The sequence below is a fragment of the Manis javanica genome, chromosome 2, assembly GCF_040802235.1.
Source record: "Manis javanica isolate MJ-LG chromosome 2, MJ_LKY, whole genome shotgun sequence".
Taxonomy (NCBI): Eukaryota; Metazoa; Chordata; class Mammalia; order Pholidota; family Manidae; genus Manis; species Manis javanica.
Genome location: NC_133157.1, coordinates 42266726 through 42291973, shown reverse-complemented (window position 1 = coordinate 42291973; position 25248 = coordinate 42266726). Strand labels below are relative to the sequence as shown.

At 36.4% G+C, this 25248-nt stretch overlaps 1 protein-coding gene across 1 annotated transcript in view; it reads right to left on the bottom strand.

The window, feature by feature from the left end:
• LOC108399090 (RNA exonuclease 1 homolog) overlaps positions 1-25248 on the bottom strand; it is a 45084-nt gene that overhangs the window by 8284 nt on the left and 11552 nt on the right. Inside the window, exons 6-12 of the mRNA XM_073219818.1 lie at positions 17793-17889; positions 15851-15913; positions 8465-8614; positions 7019-7132; positions 4380-4453; positions 4107-4214; positions 2680-2795 (exon numbers count right to left, since the gene is read on the bottom strand). Of these exons, the coding sequence (XP_073075919.1) occupies positions 2680-2795; positions 4107-4214; positions 4380-4453; positions 7019-7132; positions 8465-8614; positions 15851-15913; positions 17793-17889 (722 nt within the window). The remainder of the gene's footprint in view (positions 1-2679; positions 2796-4106; positions 4215-4379; positions 4454-7018; positions 7133-8464; positions 8615-15850; positions 15914-17792; positions 17890-25248) is intronic.

Sequence of the window (25248 nt, the reverse complement as noted above, 5' to 3'; positions counted from 1 at the left end):
TATCCAAGGTGTTAGGCTGGAGAAAGGAAAAACAAGGACATGCAAACAGAACAGAGAGATGCCATAGGGGGAGAACAGACCAGACCCCAAAGTCCGTGCGTATATGGAAAGGGGACAGCTCTCCCTGAATTCCATCCTGATGTGCCAACTAAGACCCGGATGTCAGCCTCCTCCCTCTTGGAAAGAAAAAAGTTTCTAATTGACTATTATGTCACCTTTAGCCAATCATACCTCTCCACACCCCCTAGGCTAGCTTGCCCACTCCTCCCCCTCCTAATCCCTTATAAGCGCCCCACCTCCCTAACCGGGTGTGACTTCTCTGGCCTGTGACAAGAAGGCCACAGAACCTCACCAGGGGGTATTCAAATAAATTATGTGGCCCTTTGTTGCCTCTCTTTGCCTGCTTATTTCGGCTAGAATTTATCTTACACAAGTTATATGAAGAACTCATACAAAGAAACAAATAATCCTATTAAAAATGGGCTAGGGACCTGAACAGACATTTTTCCAAAGAAGAGATACAGATGGCCAACAGACACATGAAAAGATGCTCAACAGAACTAATCATCAGGGAAATGCAAATCAAAACCACAGTGAGATACCACCTCACACATGTAAGAATGGCTATTACCAAAGGACAAGAAATAAGTGGTGGCAAGAATGTGGAGAAAAGGGAACCCTAATGCACTGTTGATGGGAATGTAAATTGGTGTAGCAGCTAAGAAAAACTGTACGGAGGTTTTCCAAAAATTCAAAAACAGAACCACCAAAAACATACATAAATATATATACACCCTGGTGTTCATGCAGCCCTCAATGGATGAAGACCACCCCCCCCACACACACACACCCCACCCCCCCCACCCCCTCCGGACTATCAGGCAGCCATAAGGAACGATGAAATCTTTTCATTTGCAACAACATACATGTACCTTGGGGATACTGTGTCAAGTGAAATAAGATAAAGACAATATTGTATGAATTCACTTACATGTGGAGTCTAAAAAATACAAAAAGAAATAAGCAAAACTCATAGATATAGAAATGAGATTGGTGGTTGCCAGAGAGAACTGGCATTGGAGGGTGGCAAAATGGGTAAAAGGCATTAAGAATTACAAACTTCCAGTTATAAAATAAGTGAGCAAAAGGGCCTAGGGACTACAGTCAATAATATTGTATTGCAAATTTGAAAGTTGCTAAGTAAATCTTTTAAGTTCTTATCACAAGAAAAACTTTTTTTCTAACTCTGTATGGTCACAGATAGCAACTAGAATTATAGTGGTGATCATTTCTCAATGTACATAAATGTTGAATCATGACACTGTATGTCAATTACACTTAAATTTTAAAAAAGATACCTATCTCCATTATTCAGCTTAGTTAGGAAATGTGATACCTGGTTAATTAAATATTTGGATTAAAACAAAATTATCATGTAAGGAGTACTTGGGTTCATTTTAAAGCATTTTTTAAAGAATGCAATGTACTGAATGCATTTGAAGTTTCTTCTAAGCTTCAAAGGTTCTTTTATTTGTAATGCAAATGTAAAGCTCTTCAGTTATCATTTTGTCACCATGAGTATCAATAATTACCCAAACATATCTTGACTTGTTTCAAAAAGGGGTTAGGGAAGATTTCATTAAACCCACAGAAGTATAGAAAGCAGTAACAGTACAGTAACTTTAAATATATCATAATTTTGTCATTAACCTCAATAAAGCTGAAAAAAAAAGTAAAATACATGGAGTTATTAAGATATGGCCAAATGAATAAGGAAAAAAAACTACAATGAGGTCAGAGGAGAGACCAGTATATAAACTGCATTTTCTGAATAACAGCAACTTTTTATGCATATAAGCATTTTTATGAACTGTGAGAGAATTTAGATTAAAAAATGCTGTTAGAATTATCTATATTCTTAGTTATCATCAAAACTTTTTAACTTACCTAGATTTATAATATAGCTTTATATAATTTAATATTTTTATTTATATATATTTAACATATACACTGTATATACAGTATGTTATATACACTTTACACACTATACAGTATATCTGTGTATACATACAACTCATATCTATATGTAAAGTCATATTTTAAGTATTATTGGTGAATTTATTAAAGAAAATTGAATAGATGCAATTATACTGGTAATAAACACTTCTAAATTTTCACTATAGAATAAGATCAGTACCTATTTATATTTAAATAAATATATTAATATGTTATGTCATATGGCTTATATATTTGTAGGAAATTCAGTTTAATTGATCAGTTACATCACTGATGTTTCACATGAGGTCTTTAAAAATTAAAGGCACATCTGTATTGTACCATCTTAAGTGAGCAGTAAGTTTGGATCAAAAACATGTCACACTTTAATTATAATCAATAAAACAGAATCTGCACTAAACCACTATTCTGTATGCCATATCAAATTATGTATTTTCTCTTATTTAGTGTTGTAACTCAGGGCCCAACACAGTGTCTGCATAATTATTAACAAGGTACTCAATAAAATAAGAATGTTTTTGAACAAATGGATGAATTAAAGGACAATAGTGCAAAGTCATGCTCTGAAGTTGAGTCCAATAAAAGTACATAGGCTAAAACTCATAGAAACTACATGCTGGATGTTCTACACTCTCAAAAGCAACCCTTTTATGTAATGCATACCTAGTGTTATAGTCAATGACTTCTTCTTCTGGTTTCACAAATGTATCATAGACTACCCGGAGGCTGGGGTCCACCACTGTCACTCGGGTAAGTTCCAAGCCTTTGGCTGTATAGCACTGTAAAGGTGGAAATATTAGATTTATATATCATATTGAATAAACGTATTTTCTTTTAACACCTGTGTTATTTTCAAGGAATATTTCTAACTAGAATATACAATTTAATCACCTTCAGTTTTGCTAACAAAAGCCAGTCAAGTGGGTGTGATAGTCAGATAAAAGATGTTCCAAGCTTTAATGTTTTCCTTAATGTTAGCAATATTTCTAATTAAATAATTTTATTGGCTTAGCCTTTACAATTATTTTCATAAGAGATCAGTGCTATCCAATAAAACCTGTGATGTTGAAATGTTCTTTGCTATCCAATATGGTAACCACTAACCTGTGTGGCTATTGAATATTTGAAATGTGGCTAGTGTGACTGAATATTTGAATTTTTAACTTCATGTAATTTTAATTTACTTAAATTTAAATAGCCACATGTAGCTAGTGGCTACCATATTGTACAATGCAGTTGCAGACCTTGTTGAATGAGAAAAAGAAAATTCCCTCCATAGATATGTATCCATGGCATCATAGAGGACAACAGGGTAGTACCTGAATTCTAAGCTAGATTTCATGGTTTCGAGTTAAAGACCTAACCTTGAAAACCAAAGACTGCCCTTCTACAGGTATAACAATTAAAACTAACTCTATAAACTGCTTTCCAAATATACTACAGGGATTAAAAATTCAATCTTATGTTTTGTCAAAGGTGGACTGACCACGTATGTCTGACATGTACAAAGCACTTTCCGTGTATCTGATTCTCACAGTCACTGTAAGTTATTATTAACCCCACAATTTACAGATCAGAGCATCCATCTCAGCGGTCACAGCTGGTAAGTAGTGAAGCTTCCCAGAGCTTGTTATTCCAAGTTCTGGGTTTTTTTCCCCTACTTTTTAGTATTGATTCTCATATGAAGGAAAAAAATCTCTATTAACATTTTATAGTCTCTGTAATTAATAGTTTTAAAAAATGTTATTAAAGTTTCTATGCTGACTTGAGGATAAGAGTAATATTCCTAACATTTTCCACTCATAGTATCAGCAATTCAGTAAGTAGAACCACCACTAGTTATTTATAGAGAAAAATTAATAAATACAAGGATCATGGACCAATATTGGCTCCATCACTAAGTGCAGGCACTCTGCCAAGTCACCTAACTCTTCAGCTTCAGTGGCTTCATCTGAAAAATATGTGAACAATATTGCCGAGTTATGTGGGGCTGAGAGATAAAGCCTAGGAAAGTGCTTCCTACAATGTAGATGCTCCACAACAATTCAGTTGTCATTACTGCAATCTGGTAAAATAGAAAGCTGACATACCATTTCACAATTCATAGCAAATACACCGTGACTATCACTGTGGGGTCGGAACCTGGCAAATGTCTTCACGAAGCCCTCTAGGTTTTCTTGTTGGTCATGAACATGGAGCTGAAATAAACATTACCAGATAAATCACTGTATGTTTTTACAAGAGCAATTCAACTCATAAAAATTTTATCAACTGAAAATTAGCTAATTAATTCCTTCAAATGCTCATTGATCCCTGGAGGCAGGAGCCCTGGTTCTGACACCAGCAGCAGTGACGAGCCCTACCTTGGCGACCTGACAGCCGGGGGATCCAGGGACACCTTCGCAACAGCTGTACCGTGTTTCTAAGCCACCAGGGACTGCAAACCAACCAAAAATATAAACATCAAAACAAGCAAGCTTCCCAGGGCTGAGTGGCTAACTCTCAGAGCATGTGTATTAGCCGCAGAGACCTTTAAGGACTCTGCTGCGAAGTGATCTGAGGTTACCACTCTCCACAGACACTCTTGTAAATGTTACATCATCAACAGCAGAAGTCAATTCCCGGAAGCAGAGTTTGCAGGGGTTGCATTTTACAGGTGAATTACAATTGCCAAAATCCTGAATGCCTTCTTTCTCCCTCCTGGCTTTGCACCATCATTTGCCTTGGTGACTTCAGCAACTCTCGACTCACTCTGTCCTGCTTTGGCCCCACCTCAGCTATCCTTTCAGCATCATCTTCTGTTCCACGACCTTTGCTGTCTGCGGGAGCCCTCTGGGTGACTCCCAGCTACCACCTTTTCCCTTCCTGTGTCTGAGCTGTTGATCTGACCCAAGGAACGTCACTCTGTTACGGAGACTGAGGGCATGACCCAGAGGTGGTCTCTGATCTTGGCTAGACCTCCAGAGTCCTGATGCCCTCTTCTTCCATACTCTCAGCCAGGCACTTCACAGTTTCCCAAAGTTATAATGCCAAGCCTTCTCCTCTCTTTCTCACCCCCTCCCACGTTCCACCTTACCTGTACCCTGATACACCCTGAGCTTTCTTCCCTCTGATCCCAGGTAATATTCTTTCAACTGCTAATCACTCCCTCTGCTACCAGTGGTTTCTATGCCAGTTTTCCTATAAAATATGGCTAGACTGAGCTTCCTAATGTGCATTTTCATTATATCACTTGTATACTGCTAATCAAATGTAATTTTCTCAGGCTGGCCCTAAAGGCTCTTGCTTAACCAACCTTATATATCCCACAGCTTTATCTTACCCTCTCCTGTAATGAGAAAGGGAGGCAGAGAACCAGTATTAATAGAGCATCTATTATAAGCCAGAACTTGATGTGGCAGCTCACTGAACTGCCATACAAACCTCCATCTTTGAATGTGGAAACAAAAGCTCAGAGAGCTTGAGTAACTTGCACAAAGTCTCAGAGAAGGGAGCCACAAAATGTTAGGTCTGCTGGCTCCAGAATCCCTGTTCCAGACATGACACTGTGTGGTCTGTTAGCTCAGCTGGTCTGTCTGCTACGCAGTCTTCAGTGTCTTCCCTCTTTACACTTCCCTTTGGAATTCACAAACCTCCCACTTTCGAAACTAAGAGCTCTCTGCTTTAAACACTCAAGTGGACTTGCCTGACTGACTTTACCACATTATTTGTTCATGCATTTATTCTGTCAATCATAGCCACTGTTCCTCTACTTTCTTTGCCCTGTTTTATTTTCTTCATAGCATTCATTAAATATCATTCATATTCATGCCCACATCTACATAAATAATTCACCTGTCCAACCATCTGTCCAAATATTTACTGAAAGCCTCTCTGTGTTAGATACTATGCTAAGCCTTGGTGGGAAGACAATGCGGGGAGAAAGAATGGAGGGTCCTCTGAAAGCTTACGGTCTTTTGGAGATGGCAGATAAATCACTAGATTATTACAAAATATAAGTGTTATGAAAGGAAGAGGTGGCATGCTGCAATAAAAGAGGGAGGGCCCATCTTAAATGGCACAGTTGGGAAAGGGCTTTGTGGAGGTACTATTTAAGCAGAGACATAAAGGATGAGAAGGAAAGCAGAGGGACCAGCAGGCGAGCAGGCTCCAGAAAGGTGGCTGGTGCAGCCTGAAGGGAATGATGGAAAGCATGGAAGCTGGGAGGTGAGGCAAGGATCAGGCAGGTCAGCCTGTAAAGGCAGGGTCTTAACTAAAGCAGGGGAACTATGGGAGCAGAAATGGGATGTAAAATAAAACTATTCTGGGGGTTGCTGGGTGAAAAATAGCTTTGGGGGCAGGGTTGGAGAGAGACAAGAACAGCAGAAGCCATGAGACTGGAAGGAGGATAACATGTGATTCAGGACAGAGATGAAGGTGGTCTGGCCTGGGGTGGTGGCAGCAGAGGCAGAGAAGAGACAGTTTGGGACACCTGAGGCAGAACAAATGAGATGCGCCCACTGCTTAGATGAGAGGGTGTGTGAGATAGAGACAAAGATGATGGTGCTGAGGTTTTTGGTTTGACTGGGAAAAAAACCCAGCTGCCTGGACAGCAGGGCATTGAGCATGGGGCACTGACTGTGCCGGAAAGGAGTCAGGGGCTGTGGGGACAGGCTGGAATTAAGGGTTCCCCTTCACTCAGTGCAGGGAGGGGGCAAGGAGTTGAAGCTACAACAGAGGAACGATTACAACACTGTCATGTGAAAGCTGGTGAAGTGAGGAGGTAGCTGGCTGACAGCTACACCAGCTCAGAAAGGCAGAACTCTCCTAGGCTGAGAGTCCGTGAGCCAGGGAGCTGCAAGGCTAGGATGTGGTGGTCAGAGGAGGTGTCTGCAAATGAAACTTCAGAGTCAATACAGTTTCTCTTTACTACACTGTACTTAACAAATATATATTGAGCTGAATACTTTATTCCACTTTTCTCTGAACAACTTGTCAAACAAATGAACTACCAAATACTTGCCTTTAAGACACAACACTGGTCCAGAGTGGTAGTTACATTCTTGTACCCTACTGTATTTGCCTGTAGGAGTCACACCATATATTTCCCCACATCGACAACATATCTTCTTAGAAGCTAAAATAGGAAATCAAGTAGAATTATTCATAAATAGATGGAGGAGAAAAGAAATATGGACGTGAATGCAGGGACCTGCCTTCACATTCTTGATCATTTAGTGAACAGAGACCCTGTGTAATCACAAAGTATCTGGAAAATAACAGAATTACTCAAAGGAATATTTGCCGGAGACCTGTTTATAACACCAGGGCTGCCACTCTTCACTGGCATCCCCCTGCCTCCCTCCAGAGTCAGTGCGATGCCTGATAATCGTTTTTGGCACCACAGTTTGACTGTGGCCAACTTTATGAGTCAGGTACTCTAGAACATAGATGCTCCTGAGATAAGACCCATGTCTTCCTTATTATTCCTTTTAGATACATAATGATCTCTATGTTTATTAAACCACTGAGAGTATATCTGGACTTTTCACTAGACCTATTTATGAGTACTTATTTTTTATTAATAACCCTCAAACTGGTTCTGAGGATGAGAATAGCAGCTCTGGTTTGAGTGTCTAAGATGAGATTAGGAGGCAGGCACTGTGCCAAGCATTATATAGGCATCATTTTAACTCATTCTCACAGCAACCTGATGGGGTGGACCTTTACCCCATTATTCAGAATGGAAAGACGAGGCTGGAAAAGGTTAAATGACTTATCCAGCACCCAAACCTGGATTGGCCTTTCTCCATCAGAACAGGTTCGTAGCTGCTAAGTGTCCTACCTCACAGACAGGGTTAAAAAAAAGAAGTGAAGCAAATGGTTAAGATAACCCTGAGAGCAGTTCTGGAAATGCAGAAGATGAAGATAAATATTTTCTAGCCAATGGAAAATGTTACTGTAAGTGCACTTCAAACTCCCATGGATCTATGATTTGACAGTTGTGAAATTAAACATTCTATTTCTCGCTCTCTCTTTTTTTTTTTTTTTTGATGGGGTTGAAGATGGACAGTAACTATGCCCAGTATTTGGAGAAACACTTAATAATAAGACTAATTATAAATCTTACAAGAACTCTTTATGAAGCATTCAAAACATGGCATTGGATACACATGTGACCAGTGGTTAACAGGAAGGGCTCCAGACTCAGACTCCTGGGGTTCAAAGCCTGGCGCTCCCACCTGTATTCAGTGTGACCTCTGACAAGTTATTTGAACTCTCCGAGCCCCAGCTTCCTTCTTTGTGTAAATGGAGGCAATATCTGAAATGGTTGCTAAGATTATTTAATGAAACAGATCACATAACTAAAAGCACTTAGATAGTAGAAATGAAATGACAGGAAAAGAGAACCATTGCAGGGTTCCAATCTTAGCACATATAAAGGATAATTCCCAGTCCGTATCCTTACCATCACTTGTGAGAATTTTTGTCCTGCCCAGCCTTAAAAGAATACTTCCAGGTTTGTCAGGGTTGGGTTGAGGATAGTTATTTTCTTGTAACTGTTCTTCAGTTAGAAGATAACGTTTAAGATGTCTGTAGAGAACAATTCCTGTGAGTACTAAGAGAAAAAGAAAAGCTGTTTAATGAAAGTCAAGTAGCATTTTCAAGTCTTTTAGTAATGGTAAGGTTAGAGTCAACTAACTGAGATATGAAATGCTAGAATTCTGATTACCATTAAGTAAGGGAGTGGCCTAAAAGAATCCAAGTCTTCATATCCATCAACAACAAAAAAATTAATGCTGTTCCTGCACCATCTGACATCTATGCTTTGGATGAGAGAAGTAGAGTAAGAATCATGTCAGTAATAGCCAGTGCTTATGAAGCATGCCAAAAGCTGTTCTGAGAGGTCGACCAGACACCAGATTAAAGATGGTGGCATGAGAGGTGAGACAGAGGCTTCACTCCTAAAACCGCATATAAGATGAAAATACAATTAATACAACTAATCCTGAGAGAGCAACAGGAAAGAGGACTGCACCAGACTGCATACACCTGGAGAAAAGAGCAGACCTCATGGAATAGGGTAACATACCAAAGCTGTGGCCCGGTGGGACCCAAGCCCTTCCCCCACCCCAGCTCACCTGCGGGAGGAAGAGAAACTGAGCGGGGAGGGAGTGGAGGCCTGGGACTGCTGAATACCTAACTCCGGAGATCTGCTTTGGGAGCACAAACCTACCTTTCATGGTGCTTGCATGGTACTCTTGTGATTATGGGGTTGGAAAGCTAAGACAGGCAGAATTCCTGGAGAGACTGAGATTCCAGTCACTTGTGGAAAGCAGGGATCCATATCCGGCTGCTCTGGGACAAAAGCTTATACCTGTGTGCTCAGCTCACTGGTTCAGGCAGTGGAGACGGACATAGCAGCCGGGAAGCAGGAAACAGTTCTTTCCTCCCCCAGGCACCAATCCCACTCCCCTGCAACCCCTGACATTGCTTCAGGGGCAAGGCAGCTTCAGAATAGAGCTTCTGGACACTAGAGGGTGCCATACACAAACATGAAACGCCAAAGGAACCTGGTACAGAGTAAAATTAATATAACCCCTGAGAAAGATGACATGGACCTCATGGCTCTTCTTGAGAGGGAGTTCAAAATAAAAATCATTAACATGCTAATGGAGGTACAGAAAGATATTCAAGAACTCAGGAATGAATTCCGGTCAGAGATCCAATTGCTGAAGAGCACATTGGAGGGTATTAAAAGCATATTGGATATGGTGGAGACAATAAATGAAATAGAAACCAGAGAAAAGCAATACAAAGAAGCTGAGGCACAGAGAGAAAAAAGAATCACTAAGAATGAAAGAATATTGAGAGAACTATGTGACCAATCCAAAAGGAACTATATTCACATTATAGGGATACCAGAAGAAGAAGAGAGAGAGAAAGGGATAGGAAATGTCTTTGAGGAGGTAATTGCTGAAAACTTCCCCAATCTGGGGAAGGAGATAGTCTCTCAGGCCATGGAAATCCACAGATCTCCCAACACAAGGGACCCAAGGAAGACAACACCAAGACATATAGTAATTAAAATGGCAAAGATCAAAGATAAGTACAGACTGTTAAAAGCAGCCAGAGATAGAAATAAGATCACATACAAAGGAAAGCCCTTCAGGCTAACATCAGACTTCTCAGCAGAAACCTTACAGGCCAGAAGGGAGTGGCATGATGTATTTAATGCAATGAAGCAGAAGGGCCTGGAACGTAGATTACTTTATCCGGCAATATTATCATTTAAATTTGAAGGAGGGATTAAACAATTTCCAGATAAGCAAAAGCTGAGAGAATTTACCTCCCACAAACCATCTCTACAGTCTATTTTAGAAGGACTGCTATAGATGGAAGTGTTCCTAAGTTTTAATAGCTGTCACCAGAGGAAATAAAACCACAGTAAAGAAAGTAGAACAGCTAATTACTAAGCAAATGCAAAATTAAATTAACTATCGCCAAAGTCAATCAAGGGATAGACAAAGAGTACACGATATGATACTTAATATATAAAGAATGCAGGGGGAAGGAAAAGGAGGAGAAAAAGAAAAGAACCCTTAGATTGTGTTTGTAATAGCATATTAAGTGAGTTAAGTTAAACTCTTAGATAGTAAGGAAGTTAACCTTGAACCTTTGGTAAACACAAATCTAAAGTCTGCAATGGCAATAAGTACATACCTATCGATAATCACCTTAAATGTAAATGGACTGAATGCACCAATCAAAAGACTCTATGTCTGAATGGATAAAAAAACAAGACCCCTCTATATGCTGCCTACAAGAGACTCACTTTAAACCCAAAGACATACGCAGACTAAAAGTGAAGGGATGGTAAAAGATATTTCATGCAACTAACAGAAAAAAGCAAGAGTTGCAGTACTTGTATCAGACAAAATAGACTTCAAAACAAAAAAAGTCACAAGAGACAAAGAAGGACATTACATAATGATAAAGGGGTCAATCCAACAAGAAGATATAACCATTATAAATATCTATGCTCCCAACACAGGAGCACCTACATATGTAGAATAAATACTAACTGAATTAAAAGAGGAAATAGAATGCAATGCATTCATTCTAGGAGACTTCAACACTCCACTCTGAAGGACAGATCAACCAGACAGAAAATAAGGACACAGAGGCACTGAACAACACATTAGAAGAGATGGACCAAACAGACATCTACAGAACTCTACACTCAAATGCAGCAGAATACACATTCTTCTCAAGCGCACATGGAACATTTTCAAGAATAGATCATATAGTAGGCCACAAAAAGAGCCTCAGTAAACTCAAAAATACTGAAATTGTACCAAACAGTTTCTCAGACCACAAAGGTATGAAACTAGAAATAAATTACGCAAAGAAAATGAAAAATCCCACAAACACATGGAAGCTTCACAACATGCTCCTAAATAACCAATGGATCAATGACCAAATAAAAACAGAGATCAAGAAATATATGGAGACAAATGACAACAATAATTCAACACTGCAAAATCTGTGGGGCGCATCCAAGGCCAGGCTAAGAGGAAAGTATATTGCAATACAGGCCTATCTCAGGAAAGAAGAACAACCCCATAAGCAGTCTAAATTCACAATTAATGAAACTAGAAAAAGAAGAACAAATGAGGCCCAAAGTCAGTAGAAGAAGGGATATAATAAAGATTAGAGCAGAAATAAATAAAATTGAGAAGAATAAAACAATAGAAAGAATCAATGAAAGCAAGAGCTGGTTCTTTGAGAAAATAAACAAAACAGATAAACTCCTAGCCAGAGTTATCAAGAAAAAAAGAGAGTCTACACACATAAACAGAATCTGAAATGAGAAAGAAAAATTACTATGGATACCACAGAAATACAAAGAATTATTGGAAAATGTTATGAAAAATTATATGCTAACAAACTGGATAACCTAGAATAAATGGACAACTTTCTAGAAAAATCAACCTTCCAAGGATGACCAAGGAAGAAACAGAAAATCTGAACAGACCAATTACCAGTAACGAAATTGAACTGGTAATTAAAAAATGACCCAAGAGCAAAATCCCAGACCAGATGGCTTCACTGCTGAATTTTATCAAACATTTAGTGAAGACCCAATACCCATCCTCCTTAAAGTTTTCCACAGAGTAATAGAAGAGGGAATACTTCCAAACTCATTCTATGAGGCCAGCATCACTCTAATACCATAACCAGGCAAAGACATGACAAAAAAAGAAAATTACAGACCAATATCCCTGATGACCATAGATGCAAAAACACTTAACAAAATATTAGCAAACCGAATTCAAAAATACATCAAAAAGATCATCTATCATGATCAAATAGGATTTATTCCAGGGATGCAAGGATGGTACAACATTCAAATATCCATCAATATCATACATCATATCAACAAAAAGGATAAAAACTACATGATTATCTCCATACATGCTGAAAAAGCATTTGACAAAATTCAACATCCATTCATGATAAAAACTCTCAACAAAATGGGTATAGAGGGCAAGTACCTCAACATAATAAAGGCCATATATGACAAAACCACAGTGAACATAATACTTAACAGGGAGAAGCTGAAAGTTTTTTCTTTAGGATTGGGAACAAGACAAGGATGCCCACTTTCCCCACTTCTATTCAACATAGTACTGGAGGTTCTAGCCATGGCGATCAGACAACACAAAGAAATAAAAGGCATTTTAAGGAAGAGTCAAACTGTCCTGTTTGCAGATGACATGATATTGTACATAAAAAGCCCTAAAGAATCCACTCCAAAACTACTAGATCTAATATCTGGATTGAGCAAAGTTTCAGGATACAAAATTAATACACAGAAATCTGTGGCATTTCTATACACTAACAATGAACTAGCAAAAAGAGAAATCAGGAAAACAATTCCATTCACAGTTGCATCAAAAAGAATAAAATACCTAGGAATAAACCTAACCAAGGAAGTGAAAGACCTATACCCTGAAAACTACAAGATACTCTTAAGAGAAATTAAAGAAGATACCAATAAATGGAAACTCATCCCATGCTCATGGATAGGAAGAATTGTCAAAATGGCCATCCTGCCTAAAGCAATCTATAGATTCTATGCAATTCCTATCAAAACACCAACAGAATTCTTCAATGAACTAGAGCAAATCATTCTAAAATTCATATGGAACCACAAAAGACCTCAAATAGCCAAAGCAATCCTGAGAAGGAAGAATAAAGCTGGGGGCATTATGCTCCCCAACTTCAAGCTCTACTACAAAGCCACAGTAATCAAGACAATGTGGTACTGGCACAAGAACAGACCCATAGATCAATGGATTAGAATGGAGAGCCCAGATGTAAACCCACACATATATGACCAATTAATATATGATAAAGGAGCCATGGACCTACAATGGGGAAATGACCGCCTCTTAGCTGGTGTTGGCAAAACTGGACAGCTACATGCAAGAGAATGAAACTGGATTATTGTTTAACCTCACACACAAAAGTAAACTTGAAATGGATTAAAGACTTGAATATAAGTCATGAAACCACAAAACTCTTAGAAGACAACATAGGCAAATATCTCCTGGATATAAGCATGAGCAACTTCTTCCTGAATGCATCTCTTTGAGGAAGGGAAACAAAAGTAAAAATGAATACATGAGACTACATCAAACTAAAAAGTTTCTGTATGGCAAAGGACAGCATCAACAGAACAAAAAGGCATCCTACAGTATGGGAGAATATATTTTTAAATGACATAACTGAAAAGGGGTTAACGTCCCAAATACATAAAGAATTCACACGCCTCAATACCCAAAAAGCAAATAACCCAATCAACAAATGGGCAGAGGATATGAAGAGACAGTTCTCCAAAGAAGAAATTCAGATGGCTAACAGACACATGAAAAGATGCTCCACATCACTAATCATTAGGGAAATGCAAATTAAACCACAATGAGATATCACCTAACACCAGTAAGGATGGCCAGCATCGAAAAGACTAAGAACAACAAATGCTGGCAAGGATTTGGAGAAAGGAGAACCCTCCTACACTGCTGGTGGGAATGTAAGCTAGTTCAACCATTGCGGAAAGCAATATGGAGGTTCCTCAAAAAACTAAAAATAGAAATACCATTTGACCTAGGAATACCACTGCTTGGAATTCACCCAAAGAATACAACTTCTCATATTCAAAAAGACATATGCACCCCTATGTTTATCACAGCACTTTTTACAATAGTCAAGATATGGAAGCAACCTAAGTGTCCATCAGTAGATGAATGGATAAAGAAGAGGTGGTACATACACACAATGGAATACTATTTGGCCATGAGAAAGAAACAAATCCTACCATTTGTAACAACATGGATGGAGCTGGAGGACATTATGCTCAGTGAAATAAGCCAGACGGAGAAAGACAAGTACCAAATGATTTCACTCATATGTGAAGTATAAGAACAAAGCAAAAACTGAAGGTACAAAACAGCAGCAGACTCAGAGACTCCAAGAATGAACTAGTGGTTACCAAAGGGGTGTGGGAGGGCGGGTAGGGAGGAAGGGGAAAGGGGATTGAGGGGTATTATGTTTAGTACACACGGTGTGGGGGATCACTGGGAGAACAGTGTAGCACAGAGAAAGGACATAGTGGATCTGTGGCATCTTACTACACGGATGGACAGTGACTGCACTGGGTCATGGGTGGGAACTTGACAATATGGGTAAATGTTGTAACCACATTGTTTTTTCATGTGAAACCTTTATAAGAGTGTATATCAATCATACCTTAATAAAAATAAATAAAATAAAATAAAATAAAATATAAAATAAAATAAAATAAATAAAATAAAATAAAATAAAATAAAATAAAATAAAATAAAATAAAATAAATAAAATAAAATAAATAAAATAAAATAAAAAGCTGTTCTGAGGATTTTGATTTAAACTTTACATAAACCCAGAAAAGCAAATGTCCTGGTGTCATTTTTACAGATGAGTGAAAGTGAGGACACATGGCCATGGTTCCAGAGCACAGCTGATACATAAGCCCAGGCCTCCTGGTTTCAAATCACACTTACTGATTCCTAATATAGTCAGATAAGAAGAGTATAGAAGCTTACAAACAGGGAACAATGGGAAACGTGAGACCCTCACAAGGGCAAAATAGCTCAAGTTCAAGGACCTCTTTTGGACATCAAGCCCAGGCCAGATCTCCTCACTCTAATGGATTCGTAAGAAAATGTCTCTCATTATTAAAAACTCTATCAGAATTTGCGAGATGCTCTTTGGCAAACCCTTCTGTAAAGGAAAAGCTCCTCTGCCTGAAAAATATTAGGAGATTCTAAATGATCCTACTTTGTTTTGATTCTTACGCATAAAGCTTTCTGGGAGAACAAGCACTACCATCTCACCTCATTCAAAAAACAACAAAATTCAAATAACTCCCTTTCTCTACCTTCTTGCTCCTGAGAGCTTGTTATAAGTTCAGACTTTGAGGCTGTTCCCAGGCCTACTGAATCAGAACCTGCATTTTGACAAGATTCCCAGTATATTCCATGCATGTAAAGTTTGAAAAATATGACTCTCCTTAACTTGATGTATGTTAACTGTCCAAAAAAACAAAAAAAGCTGAGAATTCAATTCAAATATTCCTGAAATAAGCCCATTTTTCATTTTTTTATACTAATTTTTAAAAAGTTCATCAAATATGTGTTGTATGCAGTTGATCCTTCATAAACATAATCCTTTAAATAATTGCATTATACTAAACTTATTTTCACTTTAAGGTAGCAATTAGAAGGGCCTATTATTACAGTAAGCTTACCATTTTTCTTTTCATTCTTTTTCAATCCAGTTATTTTATTGTTGTCACTGTTTCCAGACACATCTAAAACACACAAGAATTTTTCTGAGAACAAATTATTGTCTGCTTTATCAAAAAATACAGAACATAAACAAGGCCTATAGCATAGTAAAATAATTATTTCTACCTTAAAAGAAGCACCCAGCATGTGAAACCAAACATCTTCATAACCCATTTCAAGTTGGGAAAAAAAGTTAAATTTATTTTACTAAAAAGGTAAAGACTTCATATTTGCCAAATGAATATATTTTGCATATGGGCTAGAGTACGTCTAAATTTGAGTCAATGAGTTTTACATCATAATTTACTACAACTCTAACAGTTTGCAAACCGCTTATATTTTCATTGGGAATATTTAAAATATATACTCAGACCCCCATGTTCTATTTCTATGTGTTCTATTAACATGAAAAGAAAGGGAAAGTTAGAATACCATAAAAATACTAACCCAAGAGATCTTGTGTATTTTAATACATGTATTTAGGTCTACTTAAAGTGCTGTACATAAAAATGCCATAAAGAAGTCAGATGAACAGTATTTATATTCTTGAGACTGGAATAGCCTTTCTAAACATGACACAAAGCCCAGAATTGAGAAAGAGATTGATTACACTTTGAAAATAACTTCTATATTATAAAAAAACTTCATAAATAAGGTTGAAGCACATGTGGCAAATTGAGGAAAATATTTGCAGCACGTTAGGAGGATTTGCAAAAGGTTGTCCCAGATGAAAAGGAGGATGCAAACAGGGAATTTAAAAAGAGAAAAAGAAAAAAGAAAAGGTCTTCAAGGTTATAAGAATTTTTTAAACGACTACAAGAACTTCATTTTTGGTCTACACCTTCACATTCTGAAAGAGGATACTGATAAAGTTTAGCGAGGTATGAAGAAAAACACATAGATTCCTACCTTATCGGTGGGTAATATAAATGGACAAACCCGTTCTGGAGGCAGTTAGCAATACTTATCAATTTTAATCATGCAACTCTTTCTAGCTACTCTGTGAATTTATGCTATGAGGAAATGTTAGAGTTCACACATTTATCACAGACTTTACGGCAGAAAAAAATGTAAGCAATATTAACACTCAAATGCATTTGGTTCATCTATATTATACATTTCATATGATCAAATGTCAATAGTATAGGTTTCATTCAATAGAATGTCACATAGTCATTAGTATTAATACACATCTAGAGGTTAACATAGATTCTAGATTAACTGACTAAAGACTTCAGATACCTTTTCAGTGAAAAAAGACAAACTATATAAAATGACTGTATTAAAATTATATACATCTCTGTAGTCGTATATAGAAGGGTCTGTATAAGAGATTTGGAAGACAGTTGTCTGACTGTTTAATTTTTAACATTTTTTCTGTATTATTTGGTTCCTGTCATGTAGTCTTGATGGGGTTGGTACTGCCCCCAAGGGAGCAAAACTGGCTCTTGAGGAATGAAAAAAATCGTAGATATTACAATGGTAAAAAGCTATAAATCTTAACCTGACTTGACCAAATATTATCCCTCAGTACTTAATTTTACTGCATTGGAGAGAGAGAAAAAATTTTTCTAAAAAGTCTAGAAAGATTTCTTAGGGGAACAACAATGAAAAAAAAAAAGATTGAGAAATACCATTCCACATGGATTTACCTTTAAACCAGAAACCAAATGTAAATATCTCAGTGATAACCTCTCTCAGTGAGGTTGTATTTATGTCTAGTTTCAAGTCTAATTTTTTATTTTCAACCAAAAATGACACCTTCACATTCTACTCAAAAGAGTATTTTAAAAATACATTTCATCAAGTATCTAAAAATGAACCTGCTAATGAAGAAAACACATTCTGTGTCAGGTGTTAATTACAAATTTTTACCTTCTCGGTTAATTGAAAATAAATTACCTTGATCTGTCAGTTTCCTAAGAGTATTTATTGCCAAGTTCACATACATATTTCTACTGCCACAGCGTTCATAAATGGCCTTTTCTTTTAGTTTAGCCTAGATCACAAAATGAATAAAAATATTAAATCCAAACTTTATGAACAATAAATGCGTAATGGATAGATACGGCAAAACATTTAACTCAAGGGATGGGAAAAAATGGTGCCACAAAAAGCAGCTTATTTTACATTTTTTGGTTTTGTTTTCTGAGGAGGAAAAAAATAAAGTTAATCCCATGATTCAAACCCAAGAACCAGGTAGTCATCTTCACAAACTAAAGACCGCTGTGTATTTGTACCCCATGCATAGCACACATCCTATACAGAAGGCACTGCGTACATGAACCTATGTCATTCTCAGGGCAAGGCCCTGATGTATCAGAGGCACACAGCATTACTCTGATTTAAAAAGTGAGCAAACTAAGGTTCAAAGTGACTTAAGACCATATAGCAAAGGGAAGACACAGTCCTCTTCTCATTATCTTTCTTCTGTACCTTACTTTCCTAAGACCATTAATTAGTATTTTTATACCAGGATTCATTAAACTAGGTCAGCAAAAGAACAAATGGATAAACTATGAAATAAACAAGAGAAAATAATAAATAGTATATTAATAATTTATTGTGTACCTTGTATGTGCAGGTTTGTTAGAAGCTTGTTAAATGTTTTCTCACTTAATCTTCTTTGCAATTTTATGAAGGTGTGTGCCATCACCACCAATATATATAAGGAAACTTAGGCTCAAGAAAAGTAAAAATCTTGCTTATTGTTGCAGAGTTAGCAATTGAATCTAGGTGTTCCCAAATGCCAAAGCCAAGACTCTTCTCACTACACTAAACCATCACAAAGAGAAAGCCCCTTGGGCTTGGGGGCTGCAGAGATGATGAAAAAGACAAAGCTGGAAAGAAAAGGGTAACATTTCTCTGTAAGAGGCTCCTTTTTTGTTTGTCTCTGCTTTGCATTATTATTTAACCTGCACAGAATTCTACAAGACACAGACTTCCGGAATGGCAGGACAAGGACCTTCATGAACTCACTGTCCCACAAAAAAACAATAAAAATACTAGAAAAACAACTAAAACCAACCATTTCAAAACTATGAAAATTAACCAAAGCCACGGAACAAATTGAAAATTGTCTAAGAGAAACTGCTGAATATCAGTAAGACAGTGGAGTCTGTACTAGTTTAGCTTCAATTCCCCATCCCTCCCCAGCTTAATGGCACCACAGCTGTAAAAAGTTGGCAGCCTGGTAACCAAAAGAGAGAGCAGACCTCTTTTAGAGTTACATGAAAAGCATCATCCCCAGAGCAAAATCAATATTTTGTATGAAAAGCAGTTCCCTGGAAACACCCTATATTCCCAAGGTGTTGTGGATATTTGATTTTAACTCAGAGCTCAGCTCATGAGTTAAAACCCTGTTCCTACAGTGCTATCAATTGGGTAGCAATATGGCTTGGGCAAACAAGAACCTTACAGGAATGTAAAAGGAAATCATGGAAAACTAGATGCCATAAGGAACTTCAAAAAGCTCTGACATATTCCTGGGGTTTAAAAGCTGCCCCAGGAAAGACCTAGGAAAAGAGAAGTTTATATTCACACACTAGTGGCTTGAAGCCCTGAACAACAGGAAGCAAAAGCAAAGGCTGTCTGTAAGTGGCAAGGTATTTGAAGGCATGCCTTCTCACATAGTTCCCTTTGATCTAAGGGGATCTAAGAAAATTTTCTAACCAATCAGTGACACAGTGTGACCCCTATGAAGCCAGCTTTAAAATAAAAGTGAAAGCAAGAACTTAAAAAACAAACACTACCAGAGAATTTAGTGGCCATACACTGGAAGGAATACAGAATCTACAGAACTAGTCCAGGAAAGTCACTAAATAGAGAAATAACAGCAAGGAATAGAACAAAAGCCCAGCAACAAAACAAGAAAATTATATTATTTAACTGTACAGTTTTGAATAACAACAAAAAATCATGAGACATGTAGAGAATCAGGGAAGTATACTACATACAGGGGCAAAAATAGCATCCAAGAGAAAATGTCTCCTAAAAAGCCTAGATTCTGAACTTAGTAGACACACACTTTGTAAATACGTTCAAAACATTAAGGAAACTCTCTCTAAAGAATTGAAGGAAAATAAGAAAATTATGTCTCACTAAACACAGAACATGAATAAAGGGAAACTGTAAAGATAGAAAATGTTTAGAAGTTCTTGAGTTAAAAAGTGCAAAAACTGACATTAACTCACTATAGGTGCTCAACACAGACATGAGCTATCAGAAGAAATAATCAGTAAATTTCATTCACTGTATAAAAGTTTTGTATACTATTGAAATTAAGGTAGTTTTAATCTGAACTAGACTGTCAATAATTAAGATGGTAATTTTAATCTGCGGGGCAAGTATTAATAACTAAAAAACACAAATAAATGAAATGCGATTTAAATGGTACACTAGAAAATACCTATTAAACACAAAACAAAGCAGCAATTACATAAGAAATAGGACACAAGACAAAATAGCAAAATGGATATGTAAATTCCATCTTATTAGTCATTAGTCATTACATTAAATGTAAGTGGATTAAACATAAATACTGCAATCAAAAGGCAGAGACTGGAAGAATGGGGAGAAAATATGATTTAACTGTATGCTGTCTCCAGGATTCATACTTCAGATTCAAAGACCAAATAGGATGAAAGGAAAAGGAAAAGAAAAAGAAAAAGATACACTTCCTAAGTAGTAACCAAAAGACAGTTGGAATGGCTATAGTAATATCAGCAAAATAGATTTAAAACAAAAGTTATTACTACAAAGACATTTTGTAATATGAGGGTCAATCCATCAGGAAGGCTACAATTACAAACAGATAGGCATCTAATAACAGAGCACCCAATACAAAAAGCAAAACGTGACAGAACTAAGAATTAACAACTCAACAACATGAGTTGGAGACCTCAATACTCTCCTTCAATAATGGATACAAAAACAAGTCAGAAGATTGTGAAGAAAATAGAAGACTTTGATAACATTATGAAGCACCATATCTAATAGAACACTGTATATAACAAGAACAGAATACACATTCTTCTTAAGTACATATGCCGTATTTTCCAGGATAGATCTTATATTAAGCAATAAAACAATCCTTAATAAATTTAAATTTGAAAGGTTTGAAATCATACCAAGTATGTTCTCTGACCACAATGGTATTATATTAGAAATCAACAATAGAAAACTTGAGAAATTCAAATATGTGGAAATTAAATTATATCCTCCTGAAAAACCACTGGTACAGAGGAGACATCACAAGGGAGATTTAAAAATTCTTTGAGATGAATATAAATGGAAATACAACATACCAAAATTTATGTGAAACAGCTAGAGAAATGAGGAAAATAATTACAAATGGCTTTATTTAAAAGATCTCAAGTAACTTTGCCTTCTACCTTAAGAAACTAGCTTTCTAATAAACTAAACCCAGAGAAAACAGAAGGAAAGAAAGAATAAAGACAAGAGTGGACAAAAATGAAATAAAGAATTTTTAAAATAGAATCAACAAACCCAAACACTGGTTCTTTAAAAGATCAACAGAACTGACAAAACTTCAGCTATACTAAGAAAAAAGAAGACTCAAACTATTCATATCAATTATGAAAAGGGTATCACTACTGAACTTACAGAAATAAAAGAATTATACAGGCATACTATGAACTATATGCCAACATATCAGAAAATTTAAATTAAATGGGAAAATTCTTAGAAAGAACTTTCCAAACTGATTCAAGAAGGACTTATAATGAGACATGAATTGTAATTGAAAATTTCCACAAAGACCCAGACCTCACCAATGAATTCTTTCAAACATTTAAGAATACCAGTCATTCACAAGATCTTCAGAAAATAAGAGGGTCCACTTTCTATCTCATTCAGTGAGGCCAATACAATGTCCTCATAGACTTAAGAGGGTTTTAACACATCCTGAGACACAAAATGAGATGAAGTTATCACAAGCAAAGAAAACTACAGTGTCCATCAATGGATAAATAATAAAGAAAATGTGGCATATACATACAATGAAATATTCAGCTTTCTAAAGGAATAAAATTCTGGTATGTGCTACATGAACTCTGAGAACACTGTAAGTGAAAGAAGCCAGAAACTAAAGGACAAACACTGCATGAGTCCACTTACATGAGGTCTCCAGATACACAGATTCATAGAGACAGAAAACAGAATAGTTTACGTTCCTGGGGGTGGGGAGGGAGAGGAAACGGGAGTTCTTTAACAGAGTTTCTGTTTGAGATAAGGCAAGCTCAGTAAATGGTTAGTGGTGATAGCTAAACAACATTGTAAATGTACTTAACACTACTAAATTATGCATCTGAAAGTGGTTAAAATGGTAAATTTTATATCATGCATTTTATTGTAATAAAAATATCAGTAATATTTTTAAAAAAAGAAAACTACAGATCAGTATCTGCAGACCTGATGAATATAGGCACAAAAATTCCAGGAAACAGAATCCAACATTGTATAAAAAAGGGTTATACACCATAACCAAAAGGTTTATCCCAGGGACTCAAGCTTTAGTTAACATCGTTAAAAAAAAATCAATGTAATATACCACGTTAGTAGAATAAAAAAACAAAACTACATATCTCAAGACTCGAAGAAAAAAAACTAGTAAAATCCAACATGATAAAACTCTTAAAGGACTAGAAAGACACTTGCTTAACCTGACAAGGGATATGTAAAAAGACAAAATCCACAGAACACACAGTTACCATGCACTTAGTGGAGAAAGACTGAAAGCTTCCCCCGTAAGGAAAGGAACAAGATAAGGATGCCCCCTCTTAGCAGCTCTTATTCAATAATGTACTGCAAGTTTGTGCTAGGGAAATTAGGGAGGAAAATATAGTACAAGGTATCCAGATTGGAAAGGAAGAAGTAAAACTACCTCTATTTGCAGATGATATGATCTTATATAAAGAAAATCCCAAGGAATTCACTAAAAAACTTTAAGGACAGCAAGGTTGCAAGATACAAGATAAAAAACCAACTGCATCTTTACACAGTAGCAGAGCAATCTGAAAATAAAATTACAGAATAATTCCATATGCAATAGTGTTAAAAAGATTAAAATACCTAGGAATAGGAATAAATTTGACAAAGTAAGTTCAAGACTAGTACTCTGAAAACTACAAAACACTGCTGAAAGGAATTAAGAGACCTAAATAAATGAAAAGACATCCTATATTCAGAAGACTTAAGTTCATAAGACTTAATATTGTTGAATGCAACACTCAACAAATTGATCTACAGATTCAAAACAATCTCTATCAAAATCCTCACTGAATATTTTTGCAGATAATATAAGCTGATCCTGAAAGTTATGTGGAAATGCCAAGAACCAAAACTGTAAAAGAACCAATTTGGATACTTACTGAACCAAGTTCAATGCTTATTACAAAACTACAATAATTAAGATTGTGTAGTAGTACTGGCATAGGATAGAAATAAAGATCAATGGAACAAAATCAAAGTCCATAATTTATGGTCATTTACATTTATATTTATGACCAAACTGATTTTTGACAAAGGTGACAAGACAATTAAATGGGGAAAGATGAGTCTTTCAACAAATGGTGGTTTGACAATTGGATATTCACATTCAAAAGAATTATTTTGAACACCTCATACCTTATACAAAAATCAACTAAAAGTGAATCATACACCTAAATGTCGTAACTAAAACTGCAAAACTCTGATAAAAAAACCCATAGGAATAAATTTTTGTGACCTTGGTTTCTTAGAAAGGATACCACAAGCAACAAAAGAAGAACAAATAAACTGGAATACATCAAAATAAGCAGCTTTGGGGGCTGCAAACATACCACCAAGAAAGTGAGAAGATAACCACAGAAAAAAGAAGAGTATTTGCAAATGTTCTATCTGCCAAAGGACTTGTATACAGAGTAATTAAGAACTCTTAAAATTCAATGATCAAAAGATAACTCAAAATATGGGCAAAGGATTTGAACAGATATTTCTCCAAGAAAATCTGTGAATGGACAATAAGTACGTGAAAGTATGTTCATCATTAGTTGTTAGAGAACTGCAAATCAAACCACAATGAGATACCACTTCACATCCACTGAGATGGCTATACAACCAACAGAAAGTAACAAGTATTGGTGAAGATGTGGAGAAATCAGAACCCTTATACACTGCTGGTGGGAATATAAAATGGTGCAGTCACTTTGGAAAACAGTTTTGTAATTCCTCAAAAAGCTAAATATATAATTAGCATATGACCAATAATTTTACTCCTAGATACATGCTCAAGAGAAATGTTAATCATTATCACACAAAATTTTAAATAAATCTCCATTCATATAGATGTTCATTATTAATAGCAGCCAATAAATGGAAATAACCAATGTTCATCAGTTGATGAATGTATAAATATAATGTATATATCCATAATACAGAATACTATTCAGTAATAAGAAGAACTCATGCATGTTATAATACATATGACCTTCAAAAAATTATGCTAAGTGAAAACATTAAGCTGGTCACAAGAGAACCAAGTATTATGATTCTTTTTTATGAAACATCCAGAATAGGGAAATCTAGAGACAGATGGTAAATGAGTGCCTTCCTAGGGCTGGGGGATATGCAGGGTTGCAGGGTGACAGTTAAAGGGTAGAGGGTGATGGAACTATTTTAAAATTGATTTTAGTGGTTGCAAAACTGTGAATATACTAAAAGTCACTGAATTGTACACATTAAATGGGTGAATTATAGGATATGTCAATTATATCTCAATAAAGTTGTTAATAAAGAGAATCCTTAAATCAGTCCTTCCTCACTCAATGCAAGAATCTGCTATTATAACAACTTCACTTACATCCAAAACATTTCTAGCAATTGGCAGCTCACTGATTATGAAGCAGCTATTTTATGGACAGTGTATCAATTATAAAGGTCTGCCTCATACTGACCCCAAATCTGCCTTTTGTTGCACCCATCCATGGTCCTTTTCATAACCTCCAGAGCCATCTGATCCAGCCTCAGTCAGAGGACTGGCAGCACTAAGCCCAAATCTAGCCTAAACACATGAACTCAGACATGTGTCTGTCTAACAGTGTTTAAAATAGACATTTTAACATAAAATTCTAGAAATATTATTAATCTATAAATATTGGATGTGAATTTCCAAATTTCAATAATCAGATGGAGCTAAGTGGTATCTACCCCACTTTGAATGGACTTATTCTGTCTAGCAAGCTATGGTCCCCACCACTCCTTATTATTTACACAGTCCATATGCGTTCCTGAACACATGTACAAGGATGGGAGCTATAGCTATTGTCACTGGTTGCAAAGGTTTCAATTTGGAAAAGAG